This window comes from Zosterops lateralis, assembly GCF_965231275.1.
Source record: "Zosterops lateralis genome assembly, chromosome: 1".
Lineage (NCBI taxonomy): Eukaryota > Metazoa > Chordata > Aves > Passeriformes > Zosteropidae > Zosterops > Zosterops lateralis.
The window spans coordinates 47,090,313-47,105,177 of NC_139762.1; the positions used below are offsets into that span (position 1 = coordinate 47,090,313).

General features: G+C 37.3%; 1 protein-coding gene across 1 annotated transcript in view; it reads left to right on the plus strand.

Moving 5' to 3' along the window:
• LARS2 (leucyl-tRNA synthetase 2, mitochondrial) overlaps nucleotides 1-14,283 on the plus strand; it is an 83,074-nt gene extending 68,791 nt beyond the window's left edge. The window contains exons 19-21 of the mRNA XM_083871515.1: nucleotides 1,749-1,860; nucleotides 8,418-8,545; nucleotides 13,916-14,283. Coding sequence (XP_083727641.1) covers nucleotides 1,749-1,860; nucleotides 8,418-8,545; nucleotides 13,916-14,098 — 423 coding nt within the window. The 3' untranslated portion in view covers nucleotides 14,099-14,283. The remainder of the gene's footprint in view (nucleotides 1-1,748; nucleotides 1,861-8,417; nucleotides 8,546-13,915) is intronic.
• The last annotated feature ends 582 nt before the right edge of the window (nucleotides 14,284-14,865 follow it).

Here is a 14,865-nt window from a genome sequence, read left to right on the forward strand (position 1 = left end):
TCCTGTAATTTGAAGAGGATACATTTTGTTTAGTTCTGTTCTTTGTTCTCCTGATTTTAGCCAAGTTGCATAGGTAGCTAGGTATAGCAGGACATTATAGAATTACCGAACATTCTGATCTTAAAAAGGTTATTCTTTGCAAGGAAAATCACACATAGTCAGTCCACAAAGACAGCTCACACTACTGAACTAAAGTTTTAAGATTTTTAATTTAGATTATGCTGTTTGTCAGCCAGTGGCGATAGATGAAATATAATAAAATACTATCATTATTTTCGTTACTACTTTTAGATCTGGTTGAGCAATCCTTCAGGCATATAATGGTAACCTGATATAGACCAGAAATTAAATATAATTGTGAAAGTTTAAACTTCTTTATTGAAATACCATTTTTTACATTATGGATTCCAAGGTGCTTATTGGCAAAATCAAGGAACTTAACAAAAAATTAAGTGGGTTGTGCACAGGTGCTGTACTGAGACAACTTAAGTCTGGCATTTTGTATGGTGTTGGGAAAGTTAACACACAGTTCTTTATCTCCAACTCAATGACTCATAGGCATTTGGGGTTAGAGGATGGTAGAATGAATGTTAAAAAAATAAAACTCAGTGTCCTACAGACAGCCTGATACTTGAACACTGATGTATTTCTTGAGCAAAGAAGACAGTGCAGTATCTTTGAAGAATACGTTTCTGCATAGCGTGCTGACACTTCCTCTTTGGCTCCCAGTTAAAAGGAGGAAGTGGAGAAATGAGCAAGGATTAAACATTGCAAGTGGGCAGTAATTACTAAAACTTACTCAAATATAGGTTGCACTATAAGTGATAAGATGCCCTCTGATAATATTTGCGGTCAAGCAAATCACTGGTTTTGGACAATTTTCTAGTGGATGAGAATGGGTGTTCATCACATCAAATAATTCTCATAAGCTGACATGTATTGATAATTTTTTTGGCTGTGTCATTAGAGAGATAGATTACAAAATAAATGCAGCAGCTGAATTTGCCATGGGGTGTAATCTCTTACACAGGTAAAGAAAGAAAACATTCATCTGATTACTTTTAGTGTTATATCTTTTCTTTTAAGTTTTCTCAAAGTTAAATGGGGAAATGAAGTTCAAACTTTGTCAGTTAAGTTACCTTTTGCTAGAAATTGAATGTTTTATATACTAAAGAAGCCAGACACTTTAGTAAAATGAGAACATAAAACTGTAAAATACTTTGGTGTACTTTTCATTCCCAAAGCTTCCTTCAGCTCTAAAACCTCACTTTGTCACTAATTTCAGCTTTACTGAAGCCACTCTGATCCTGTACAATTAAACCTTGTCCCAACAAAATCTATGTTGCATTCAGCACAGTTTGACTGTCATAGACAAGTGCTTCAGCTCTTCTCAGATAGCTCTGGTTTTGCCTAAGATTGCACTTCTACAAAAGGCAGCACTCAAAATGATTTTGAGGACTGCTCTTGTCCACATGAATGTGTGTTCAGAGTTCTATGCTAGAGCAGATCCCCAAGGGTCGTCATCAGCCACTTCAGGATTAGCTTCTAAGTATTAGAGAGCACTCTATGACCAAGAGTTGTGATTTTAATTCTCCATTTTCATAAGTTGCCAATTTATTGTGAAATTACACTCTCCTTAGCATAGACATTGATTTTAAGTTTTATTACTGCATTTTCTTGTTAATTAAACTACCCCCCCCACCTCAGGATGTTAATAGTTTGTTTCTTTTCCTCGCTTTTTTGCTCAGCAAGCTCCTCGGCCTCTTGTTCTCCACAGCACAGAATTTGAAGATGCTTTGGCTTCACTCTGCATTATGGTCGCACCAATGGCTCCCCACATTGCATCAGAGATGTGGAAAGGTATTTATAAACTTCATATAGGTGTTCTAGGAAAAAGGACAGGAAATTTGCAGAAATGTCTGTAACTCAGTACATCTGTCACTTACCTCTGAATTCTTTATCTACCTGGTCACCTTCTGTCATAAATGTTAAACAAATTTGAACCTTGTGTCATTCCCACATCTCTCTTTTTTGCCTTTGGTTTCTTTTTCCTTGCACACAGAGGTGGATTTCTTGAAACTAGGCAGGGAAATGGAGATAGCATAAAAATTCAAGACAGGACTTGCATGAGGAATTTGTATGTCAACTGCTAACTGCTCCTGAATATGGATGGCATTATTAAGAGCTGAACACCAGGACAGAAGCAGCCCTTTTTTAAATAACTGAGTTAGAACCTTTGGACTACAAACACGTTCTTTCAGGAATACAAGCAAAGCCAACTATATCAGAGGGCTGGATACCAAAAAGACTAAAAAAGTGTCCAATAAAAATCCTACTCTTTTAGGATGCTTCAGAGACTGAGGGGCACTATGCTCTAAATTAACCTGCCATGGAGAATGGGAATGGTAGACAGGGTATCTTTTCTGAGACCTGTCACAGTTGTAGACAGGTCTGAATACCGAATGGGCTACATTGTGTGGTGCTGATACAGTTAAAGCCTGTGAAATAAGGGATGTGCATGCCAGAGTTTAGCAACTGAGTTTAAGGTTTATTGGGAAAATTCCCAAGGTGTATGTGGGAAGGTAGGAATATATTCTGCATTGTGGCAGGCCACAAACTGCTGTGTGGTTTTGGACCTAATGTTAGCTTTTGGATGCTGCTTTAATGGTGTTATTTTCAACGGTCATCCCAAAAAACATCAAGTGTTTGCAGAGCCGTGCTACTAAACTGATTATATTTCAGTGTTGTGCATGGCCCTGTAATGTTAATTGCCAAGGAAACACCTCTCTTGTTCAAAGCAGTAACAAAGAAGCAGAGCTTATGGAAACAAGCAGATATGGCAGGGAGAGTGGGTTGAGTTTTTTGCATGTGTTTTCATTTCCAGTGATTTTAAAATGTCTTAAGAGAAGTTTAACTGTCTAGAATAAAAAGTGGCATCAGACATGATCCATCTGGTCTTATACTATGACATGCTGTCTAATTAAAATAATACAGAATAAAAGCAATTAGCATGACTGTTTTCCACATTGGCTGAGATGGAGGCAGGAGAAATCCAGGATAATTATACATACAGTGCCTTCTGAATTTGGAATTCTAAAATACATGTTAGGAAATACAGAATTATCAGCTATGGTTGATAAAATGACAAAGAGCACTAGGGTCTCTTAGTTAATAACTTGTCAAACATGAAGCTTAATTCTGTAGCATTTTGAATGTCAGATAAAGAAGTCTTTTTTTGCTACTAAAATCACTGGAGAATAAAAATGATAAACATTTTCTGGATCTCACTCTGATGTAAGAATGAAAAGGAAGCATATAAAAATTGGAAGTGTATTGTCCTCAGCCTCTGTCTGCATTTAAAGATAAAATTTTACTTGTGTGGTCCACAGACGTGCACTGTAATTCAGTGCAGCAATCACAAAAAACATTGTGTATTGATTTTTGCCCAAAGAATTTTATTTCTAAATTTGAAAATGACAGTGTCTTTTAGCATGGTAATCATTGCATTATACTGAAGTTATTAAACAATTTTATCAGGAGAATGTGTGTACATTTAACTGCTGCATTGTGGTAAGAATACTGTATTATTTTGAAACAGCCAACATCTATCAGTTGTTTCCTGGGATTGAGATTTCATATTAAAGATTCCCCAAGTTATGAATTGCACTCTGGTTCCACCAAGTGCTGTTGCTCTTCTGATGTAACCAATTTCTCAAACTTTGTTGTATGTAAGAGATGATGCTTTACTATTTTAAATAATTTCAGTATGAAAACTAAGGTTCCTAGTACTCTCTTTAGTTTTCTCTGTGCTTTAGTTCTCCATACTCAGAGAGAATAAGTCTCTCCTTTTGTACCTTGGCTTTGCATCTTAATGTCAGGATAATGCTGCTTCCTCTTTCGTAAATTGGTCAGGAAAAGGAGTTTGTATATTGTTAGTTCTATAAATTGCACCTATAGCAGTGGACCCCCACTCTTTGATGGAAGCTGTTTGAATGCTGTTCTGTGAGTGCCTCACCTTTCAGCAGCTGAACAATAGCAACCCATGATACTTTGTGTGTGAAGAAGCTTTTCTCCTGCCTTAGAGGATGGACAGCTTTTAGTATTGTGGTGTGTCAGCCTGATGGTGTTAATTGTGCAGTGAATGCGCTGGTTTATCGCTCAATAACATAAAAAGCAACCGTAGCCCCTCAGTGTGGGAAGAGTTCATCCGGCTGATATCTTGGCAGTTTATGAACACTAACAGGATGAGGAAATCAGTTTCCTTCCTGAAGCCTTGTATCTAAGGAATATACAGACACCATTTGAGACTTTTTTTTTTAGTTTGTTTGTAGTAGTACAATGTTTTGCTGTTCAGACGAGGATATGAAACTGCTTATTGTGAGTTGCTAAATTTTTATTAGAGATGGCACATGAAAGATATGTACACCTTTGATAAACATGTCTTAGGAAATACTGAAAATAAACATAATTTTTTGAATTTTTAATGGTATTGTCTTAGCAATATTTTAACTGTCACTACAATAGCTCTGTTGCAAGAATTTGTCTGAATTCAGCTCTTGGTCAAGAAGGCTTCTGGAAAGAATGGAGTTGAGTAAAAGCTAATCAATGTTGCAGGTTTTAATTGAAAATCTGAATGTGGAAATCCCTCTTCACAAATCCCATAAAAAGCATGATTTGGAGTTTTAAAAATACTTCTTTTTCTCCAAGAGTAATAACATAAAAGGAAGGAGAGCAAGTCTTTCAAATGGAGGAAGACAGATTATTTTAAGGTTAAAAGGATTTGTGTGGAGTTTGCTGGATTGCAAGCACAACCTAGAGCTAACTTACCCAGGCTTTTCACATCTTAGTTCTGTACTAGCATACCAGTAGTATAATACAGATTTTCTCAGAGCTGACTGAAAACAGCTGTTACCATTTCTTTGAGACTGCAGATTGTTTCACACATGATTGACAAACATATTTTTTGTGAGCTGCAGAAAGGTATTTTGGATATGCAATCCCGTTTGCCCAAAACTGTCAAATAGGGAGATTCATTAAATAGTAAAAGGCATATCAAGAACAAAGTAACATGGTAAAAATACCAGAAAGAGGCTGCATGGGTGAGTAGATACCCAAAGTGTCTCTCCACTTGCCCTTATACACTCCTGATCTGAGCTTTTTATAAATTTTTCCTGCTTTGTCTGCTAGTGTGGTGGATTATACTTAACACACATTTCTATTGTTTCAATTTCACTAAATCAAAAAATTAGCAGTATTTGGATATTCACCCTCACAGTCATCTTACACTTCCCCCTCTGATCTTCTTACATTTTCTGAAAATCTCTTGTCCTAAACTCTGGTACTGCCATTGTTTCAGACACTTTCATTAGCTTCCTTTTGTCACCCATTAAAACTTCCATCTTCATTTCCTTCTCTGCTTTAACCTCTCTGTTCCAGGGCTTGTCACAAGCCAGTTCTTTATCAATTTACTTCATAATCACAACTTTTCTTCCAGCGTACATAATTTTGTGTCTAAGTAGCTGTACAATTACTGGAATTTTACAGATCATTTTTTCCAGTGCTATTTTTTCTGTAAGACTAGAGTTACCTTGCTGTCCTAACACCTTGCTGATATACAGTTGCTCCCACATCTTCCTTCTTAAATCTCTTTAAAATGAGAATCTGCTCTGCCCTGTCAAATAGCACCTTAGGGGAAGTATTATGCTTATGAAATACTCCTGTAATGCTAGTAAAACATTGCCCTGAGCTGAAAAGTTGTTAGACTGGTCCTGTCCCCACTTTCTCTCAACTCACTAATTTACAGTACTATAGTACTTGTTTAACTCAGTGTTTTAAAATGGGTTCCAATGCTGGGAGTTACTGTTTAGGGAAACTTTGCTGTAATATTACCTTGCTAGTCAGTAGAAGTCCATTGGAGCAGATCCAGTAGCAAGATCAGGGCTTCAGACTGAGCACAATTATTGTCTTTGATCTGTCTGTAGAGGTGGGTACCTGTAAGTAAAAAGCTCACAGTAAGTAAATATATACTCAGTTAGCTTTCTGTCCTGCATCTGCAAGAGAATCCATAGCCATAAAAAAAAAAAAAAAAAAAAATCAAAAAATATGATGCAAAATGATCCACACCACTTCATAAAATGCACTTCACTAGGCTTCCAGTACACTTCACTGCACTTCCAGTACAGTGAGACAATAAAATGGGTTTTTCATGTTTTCGCAATCAAAGTTTCAGAAATGGTCCATTTTTAATGTATCAAACAGTGCTTTTTTTCTAGTGTCTCAGAATTGAGTGGGAAGGCTGGAGAAGGGTTCTCTCTAGGTCCTCACAAGTGGACCATCACCATTCTGGATCAGGGTGATGAAGTTTCTGGTTTACTGTGTTGAATTTAGAAAATAGAAACCAAATCATTATGTTTTCTTTGTTCAGCAGCTTACAGAATGTGAATTAAGGCAGGAAGCCAAATAGGCAGCATCACTAAAACCTTCATTTTGGTTTCCTGTCAAACTGTTTTCTCAAACTAGTTCTGTTGACTTTTCTACTCTTCTTTTTCTATGGATGAGCTCATAGCTCATTTTGTAGCAAGAAAATGAACCAAAAGATTGACACTGGGCTTACTCACACTTTGCTTCAGATTACCTTTTAATTATTTTTTATTAGTAGGTTTATTAGCACTGACAACTTCCACAGGAATTAAAAGTGACCCTGGTTTTGCCTTTGTAGATAGAAACTCTTATATCAGAAAGTGGGTTTTAAATAGTTTGAAGAATTCTCTTCAGCAGTAAAATAAGGAGTGGCCAGCCTGCATGCTTCTGCCACAAGGCATGTGATCAGTTGGAAAGAAATGAGGTCATCTGGATGTTCAAGAGCCAAAAAGGAAAAAATCTAACAGCTGTTTTCTTTACACTCAATGTGATAATGAATCATCAATATGAAGACTTTTTTTCTGCTTGAGTTCCTATCTTTTGCTATCTCAGTTTCTGAGCTACTGCTGCAAAAGAAAAATATACACAAAATCAGAGCCACTGAACTGTTTTAATAAGTTATTTACTTAATAAATAGTTGTTGTCATTAGGAAATGTGCATGTTCTTGCTTGCCATTAGAAATAGCTCCCATCAGTCCTCCCCACTGACCCTCTCTGAGTCATTCAGCAAATAGCACAGCTGTGTGTCATTTTACTGAAGCACTTTGTCTGAAAAAGCACTTACAAAAATGTGGTGGATTTTTCTGGAGGAAGGTGCATGCTCTCTATGTCCCTGTTTGCTGTTACCGTATTAGTCTAAACAGTCCAGTGAGCTAAACTGATGTATGTATGCACTGTGCATGGGTTGGGTGTGTGCCTGTGGTTGCTCTCGTGCTGTTTTGAACAGCTTTGCTGCCTCAGTCTCACCAGTGAGTCTTGTGTTGCTGGGTTTTCTTTATGCTTTTGCTGGAGTTTCCCTAAACCAGATGAGATTCCACGTACATTTTGCAGTTCTGAATGAGGCGTGTGCTTATAAAAAGTTTTAGTCTGTGTTCTTATTCATAGCAGAGAATGCTTTTAATTTAAAAATCCACTGGCTCTATGAAAATTGCAAGAGCAATCATCATCAATGTTGATCATATTTGACAGCTTCTTGTTAATTGAAATCTTTGTATTTTGTCATACAGCTGCAGTAAACAGCAACATAAATCCCACTCAGGAGCTTCTATTCAGTTACAGAATGCAGCTTCAGAATGTCTTGCATCCTATTCTTCTATTACTTAAACAAATCGGGAATTAATTATCTTGGGAAGACCATAGCCGGCTTAATAAAAGATCACTTATAGCCATTATAGAAATTCTTAAAAATAAAATCAAATTATAAAACTCGTAAGAAGGAGAGTAAGCTGTTCAAGGCATTCCTTTGTATCACCTTTAATTTGTGAGAAAATATACTTCACAAAATAGAGAAAATCTTGCAAGTAGCTTAACTTGCAAATTTAGAAACTACCCAGCATATTACAGGTGATAAAATAAGCCATAATCATTTATCATTTTCAGTTGTTAGTAAAATTCTAATCAAACTGGTCACATTACTGAAAATAAATGCAGTATTGTGGTTGACTTTTAGAAGCAGAGGTCAGCTTGTGTTGCAGTATTACGATTTAAAATAATAAGCAATGGTCTTCTGTGCACTTGGCAAAGTTATAGAGTGTTAATTTAAATCGAAAGTGTGCTCACATTGTTAATATCCTTACTCATAGTATAAAACAAATGCTTCAAAGATGTATATCTTTCTGTTTATAATGTGTTGTATGCTAATCTAAACAATGTTATTTCCTCCTATGGCACTTGCTTTTAAAGTCAACTTTATCCTGATCTAATTTGTCAAACAAATTCCAGAGACCAAATGTTCTGGTTACCATACAGATGAATGTTTTAATGTTTTCATTTTCCAGGTTTGGCACATATGCAGAATAAACTTTGTACTCATCATCACTGGGATGTTGATGTTCTGCATCAGTCCTGGCCCAAAGTAGACCCAGAGTACCTTCAGCCATCAGATGTTGTGGAGATGTCTGTACTGGTAAGAGCATTTTGATTTATTTTCAGTAGTGGCCAAGTAATGTGTTACTTGGCCCAGAGGATGATGGAATTTCTTCTCTTGTGGAAGTCAGTTCCCATAGTAGATGGCTCAGTGAAAGTTCAAAATAGAAGCTGCTATTACGGTTGTGCTGAGTAATTAAAATAGTCTCCTAAACAAAAAAATATAGTGAGTCTGGAAGATAGATGCCCTAAATAAAAACCTTTCAGAGTGACTGCATATTAGTACCTGTGGAGACTTGATCAAAGAACAGCCATGGGCAAGGATGATACAGTCAAAACTAGGATCAAAATACAGGCCTAGATTTTTTGCCTGACAGTGCATTTATTAATTCAGCCCTGTACAAAAATGTATAATTAGATGATATATCTTGTGGTACAAATAGTGCTATGGCTCCCTAACAGAACCAGTCATAAGTTGGGTTAAGTTGTGATTTTTGCCAAATTATGATTTTTGCCATCTGCCTTGGGCTGAATTTCTGGCACATATCAGAAGAGTGCATTTGCAGTAATGGGGTTGAGAAAACCTACTATCATTGGAGATGTTAAAACTTCCAGTTTCTTTGTGAGCTCTAACACCTTTGTGGCCCAGGGAAAGAGCTGGCTGTTCAGTGGAAGAATGGACATGTAACTACCTTTAGTTAACCTCCAGTTTTCCAACATGTGCTCACTGTAATTTACTGTCTTCTCTCCTGTGGCTCTAGTCAACTAGCATGTGTTCAGGATGCTCCCAGACATCACAAAAAGCTTGGTCATTAGACAGGGCACAGAGGGAATGAATGCCTGGAGCCAAAGGCATGGGATCCCTGAGCAGTGTCTCAGCTCTTCCACTGACTGACTCCTGCTCCACCTCCTTCAAGCTCCTCATGCTCAGGCATTGTGATAGTTCGTAATTAACATAGTTGCATACTACTAGATCTGCAGGAGTCCTGCCTTTTTCACTCAAGGAAAGTTCTCCAAAGGATAATCTTTAATGCAAACATTCTAAACTTTAATGTTCTAAATTAAATTAAACACTTCAACTTAAACACTTCCTGTGTTTCTGGACATTGAATGAAATGGAGCCTATAGAAGAAATGTCGTTTGGTCATGTAAAACTGTTCTGTGTGTGTAAAAGAAACAGAAACAATGCATTTTAGTTGTATTTTTTTTTTCTGTTTACCCCTTTGAGGGAGAGAGCAAAGCAGCTGGGTTGTTTTTGTTGAGCTGAGTTTTTGAGGAGGGAAGAGATTGGTTGAATTTAGGGGAAGCCATCTTGCTGTAGATTTCCTTAATCAAAGTATCTTGGCAAATAGTTTCATATCTTGCCAGATCGCTCCGTCAGTTTATTTGAACGGAATGAGAAATACTGTTAAAACACTAGTTTTTCCACCATTAAACATACAGACTTAACAAAGACCAAGGAGTAGGTCTTTCTGAAGGAAATTGTCTATGGTCATCTCTCCAAACCAAGAAGAAGGACTCAATTGGCAGGTGGGGTTAATAGAAGACTTAGCCTAATACTCAGTGTGGGTGAATTGCTTTTTTCCTCTTTCTTGCCCTCTCTTTCTTTCTTTAAGTGATAAGCATATAATTCTAACAGTAAAAATCTTCACTGAGGTAAGATTACTTCTCTCAAGCTCAAAGTAAGCTTTCACATCCAAGCACAGCTAGCAAACATCTTGAATTCCAGTGTTCAGTTTATAAGGAAGTCATGAATGAGAAATTGTGTAATTATAGAAATGTCTTTGCAGTTGTGGTTAAAGCAAGCATGTTATTAAATATATCTTTGAAATAACAACTTCAGCAGCACAGTGAGAGTTCTGGACACGATGTTTTTAAGACTGCACAACCAAACATGAAAATGCCTAAACATTTCACTGATGTTTTTCTGCTTACACGAAATTTCCTTCTTATAAAAAGGAACAAGAAAAAAAAATTAATTTTGTCTTCTATAGCCATTATGAAAATTATTCTTGTTTCTTTTCCTGGTTGACTTTGTCAAAGCCAAAGCCCTGTGTAACAGTCTTGTCGTAATAAGAGAAAAAACAACCCCTGGGTTCTCAGTCATGTATTTATGGAATTATATGATGCATGTAAACACCTTTCTTCTGAGAAAGCAAGGCCACAGAGACAAGTTGCTTTTCTGAACAGGGAATAATTCTTAGCAATAGTGCCTACAATGCCTGGCTTTCTACTGTAAGAGTAAGGCAAAAGAGAAATATGGAGGAGCAGGGAATGTGAACATGCACGGAATGTGGGAAGACTTGTGACACTGAAGGTTTTTGTATGGTTGCAAAAATAAATTGTCCTCTTTAAACCAAGAAACACTTGCCATATAGAGGAATTGGTTAGTTGCAAAGAGTCAGTGTCACTGCACAAGGCTGTACAGTCAAACCAAGTCTTTGGGCCACAACCCTATTCTTCTCAAGCCATCAAACTGCCTCAGGCTGCCAGGGATTTGTCTGCTGAGACATTCTGGGTTTATTTCTCTTCACACAAAATACTTCATTATTTCCTGTCTGTGCTGGAATTATGTCTTTCCATATTTAACCCAAAGCAACAAAAGCAACCAACTCACTGTATCCTTGGCTGAAACAATAAAAATTGCCTACGAGAAAGACATTTAAATTCGCTGGGTATGCACAGTATCTGTTACTCTAAATATTATTGCAAAGTTGGGTATTTTTAATAATACTGTATATTATTAATGCTCTGAAAAATCTGACCTGAGTGTAGAGTGCATTTCATCCTATAAACACATTTCTGACTAGAATTCCTCACATTTTCTAGACAGTGCAGAACTGTTAGCAGATGTGGTCTTATAACTGATGTTTTTATAAATAAAAAAGAAGTTGGTGTCATTTTCCTTGCTTTGGCATATGAGGGAAGCCTAACAGTGCATAGATATTTATTTTCTTTCTAACTTCTCAGAAGGATTATGCATCAATGGTAAAAAAATATTTGAGTTGAATTAAAAATTCCTCTCTGCAGCCTCAAGGTGCTTATTTTTCAGTCTTTTGTGATTTCATTTCAACTTTTATAACTTCTGTAGTTACCACTAGCTCCCTGTAGATCTGGAATAGTGTAGAATGTCAAATGTTAAAAAGAATAAGAAAGAAATGAGGGAAAAGAAGAGGAAAAAAGCAACAGCCTCCTTCCTCAGGGGAAGAAAGGACCCAAGACTCATGTATTTCTCGTCTTGCAGTTTGCCATGGTTTTTCAGAGAAACAAGGCTGCCAGCACCCAATTTTCTTGTGCTGGCACTTTTACCTGGAAATACCAAGGGTTATGCTGGTTCTAGTGAGATACAGAGAGAGATGGAGGAATAGCATTTCTCCTGCTGAGAACCTAAGCCCTGGACTAAAAGGATATGTGCATAGGATGCTTGTTACATCACATGGGGAAATCTGCAGCTGCCTGTTTTAAGAACAGTGTTAAAATACTTCATGATACCTATGATATATAATGAAACCCATGCTCAAACACGTGGAGAAATCATAACCAATCTGTTTGATAAGAGCTTTGGTCCCAGCTCAGAGCATAGTGTGGGAAGATCAGGAGACATGCTGTGGGAAGGTGGAGATGTGCTGTGGGAGGTGGAGATGTGCTGTGGGAAGGTACACAGTGCCAGGTCGCCCAGACTTCTCGACCTTTCTAGGAAAACACAACCACTAGCAGTCATTTATTTACCAAGTTGATTTAGACAGCTTGGCTTTTCTGTTGAGAACAGCACCAAATAGGCTAGTTGTGGAAAATTTTCCCCCTGCCAACATCCATCCACTGGGACATATTAATTTGCATGATGGAAGACAGTGAATGACATTTTAACTAGGCAGGCATAGCTTTGAACTGCAGGCTGCGTGTCCTAGCAGCAAGCTGAGAAGCTTGCTTTATATTCCCACTAAAACTGTATCTGTTTGAATTTTACTGTTTTCTTTTTCCTGTGGAATGCATTTCTTCTCTGAAGTGAATTCTCAAAAAGAACTGCTTGTATTTATTTTTCACAAAAGCTTTAAAAAATTAGCTCCTATGGGTTTTTCAAGGATTTTACTTTACACCAGGTGCTAAAGGCAAAGTTTAACACAGCCAGCCTTTTATGATGACACATTATGGATGCATATAGGAGTAGGTAAAAGCCTACTGACATTATCACTGCAATTTATAGTCAAGACTAGTCAAAAACCAGAAGTGGCTCATCCTTGCTGCATTTAAGACTTCATCTTGTTCCTTAAAAATCTGTCCCAACTTCCTCTCACAGAGAATTACACAAATTATTTTATTTTTAATAAAATAAAATACAAGCAAATACAAACTAAGTAAGTGAACCAGTACTTTTTCATTTGTCTTATGTTGCATACAGATATCCTGGATAAAATCCAGGTGAAAACCAAGTCGTGTTCATTTTTTTGTCCAAACTGCATGAAGCAACATGTGGTTTTTTTAGAAGATTGAAATCTCCTTGAAATGATGCCTAGGGGTCAGAGATCTGCAGTACCTACACAGATTAATATGCAAGTAATGTGATTACTTGCATTTAAAAAATCGAATTATTTCATTTTCTAAAATGTGTGATTGATATTCCTCTCATTAAGCCACTGAAAATAGTCCATATAAATCTGAAAGCTTTTGTAATAATTAATTTTATGTCAACTCCAGAAAGGTACTCAGTCAGGCTCTGTAGTCTGTCTCCATTATCTACTCTTACTGGATGACAGAAAGGATTTATAAAACCATTTTATAAATTACAGTGTTTCCCACTAAAGGACTTAGTTTCACTTACATGCCCCAGTGAAGCAAAACCAGCATGGAAGCTACTCTGAAAACCAGCCACACAGAGGAAAATGTTACTTAGAGAGCAGCTGACGTCTTTGTGGTCAGTGTTGGATTAATGAGCCATGGGTTGAGTGCAACATATAACAATGAGTGCAGCACACTAAGTAAAAGCCTGTTTTTCTAAAAATAATATATCTTCCATCTGAATCTCTGCAAGACATTGCTTAGCTATAAATTGCTGCCCAGAAGTATGTACAAACCAAGACTCCCACCAGACATTTTATGCAGCTTATGTGACTGTCACGTTTTTAAAATTAAAAGATCACTGCATTGCACAGTCACATGTTGCTTGCAGTCTTCAAAACTGAGACTTCCTGTGGCCACTTCTCCAATTTTTTTTTGAGTATCATGAGTCAGAGTTTTATCTTATGGTGGACAAGAGATAGGAAGAATCTTATCCTCTGCTTAGAAAGTGTGGGTTTTGAGAAAAGAGAGTTTGTTCCACTTTCTCCCTTTCCTTTTGTAAAAAGATGGATTGGATACAGGAAACAGTCTAATTAAACCTCTGTTTTTTCTTGTTTTCATGTCTCTTTTTCAGATCAATAACAAAGCTTGCGGCAAAGTTTTTGTGCCTCAGCAAGCAGCCCGCAATATTGAAGAAGTCCACGAGCTTGTTCTTCAAAGTGAACTTGGAGTCAAGCATCTCCAGGGACGAGCCATTAAAAAGGCCTTTCTGTCTCCCAGAACTGCCCTTATCAACTTCTTAGTGCAAGAACAGTAAAGGCTCTGCTGGGCTGTAAAAGAGAACTGGAATCTTTCAAGGTGGAAACCAATGCAAAAACAGTTATTTCACTTCATATAAAGGTGGGAAAGAAATCTTAATAAAATCAGGTCACTGCTGAATCTTCCTTTTGATGTGGAGAAATGTGCAGAATTAAAGTTTCTTATTGAGTCACACTAAGACGCTGCTTGTCCGTATTCTTTGGGAGAAAGAGAAGGCGGCACAGAAGAACTAAACAATTGTAACAGAATGTAACTGAAGAAAGCACATTCCTTAGTGTCAGCCTCAGGAATACATCCTGTTGGAAAGTTGGGTTGGCTAATTGCAGATGCATAAGTGTGATTCCAGGACAAAATGGCTGTCCTGAGTATGTGCTACCCCAAATGTTAGGTGTGCTTGGCTCCCTGTATCTCATGTTTGGATACCCTACCGTTAACTAGCATTTAAAGTTTGAAGGAAACACTACAAAACACAACAGAGTGTTAATTTAAAAAATAATTTCTTTGTGCTGACCAATGGCCTTGGGCACAGCAGGTAGCCAGAATGGGGTGGTTTGATACATTTCACATAAATTCCAGAGCCAAGCCAAGAAAAAGGTCAGATTATTTGGCCAAGCCCTGCTTAGCCAGGATTCTCCTTCCTAGCTGATGTATTTGTGTTGGCACATGCATGAGAGGTGCAACTTTAGCAAAGGACTGAGGGTTGTTTATGTGTGGAACAGGATGGAAGTTACTTCCTACACATGAGCCATCTCAGAGACTTTCAGG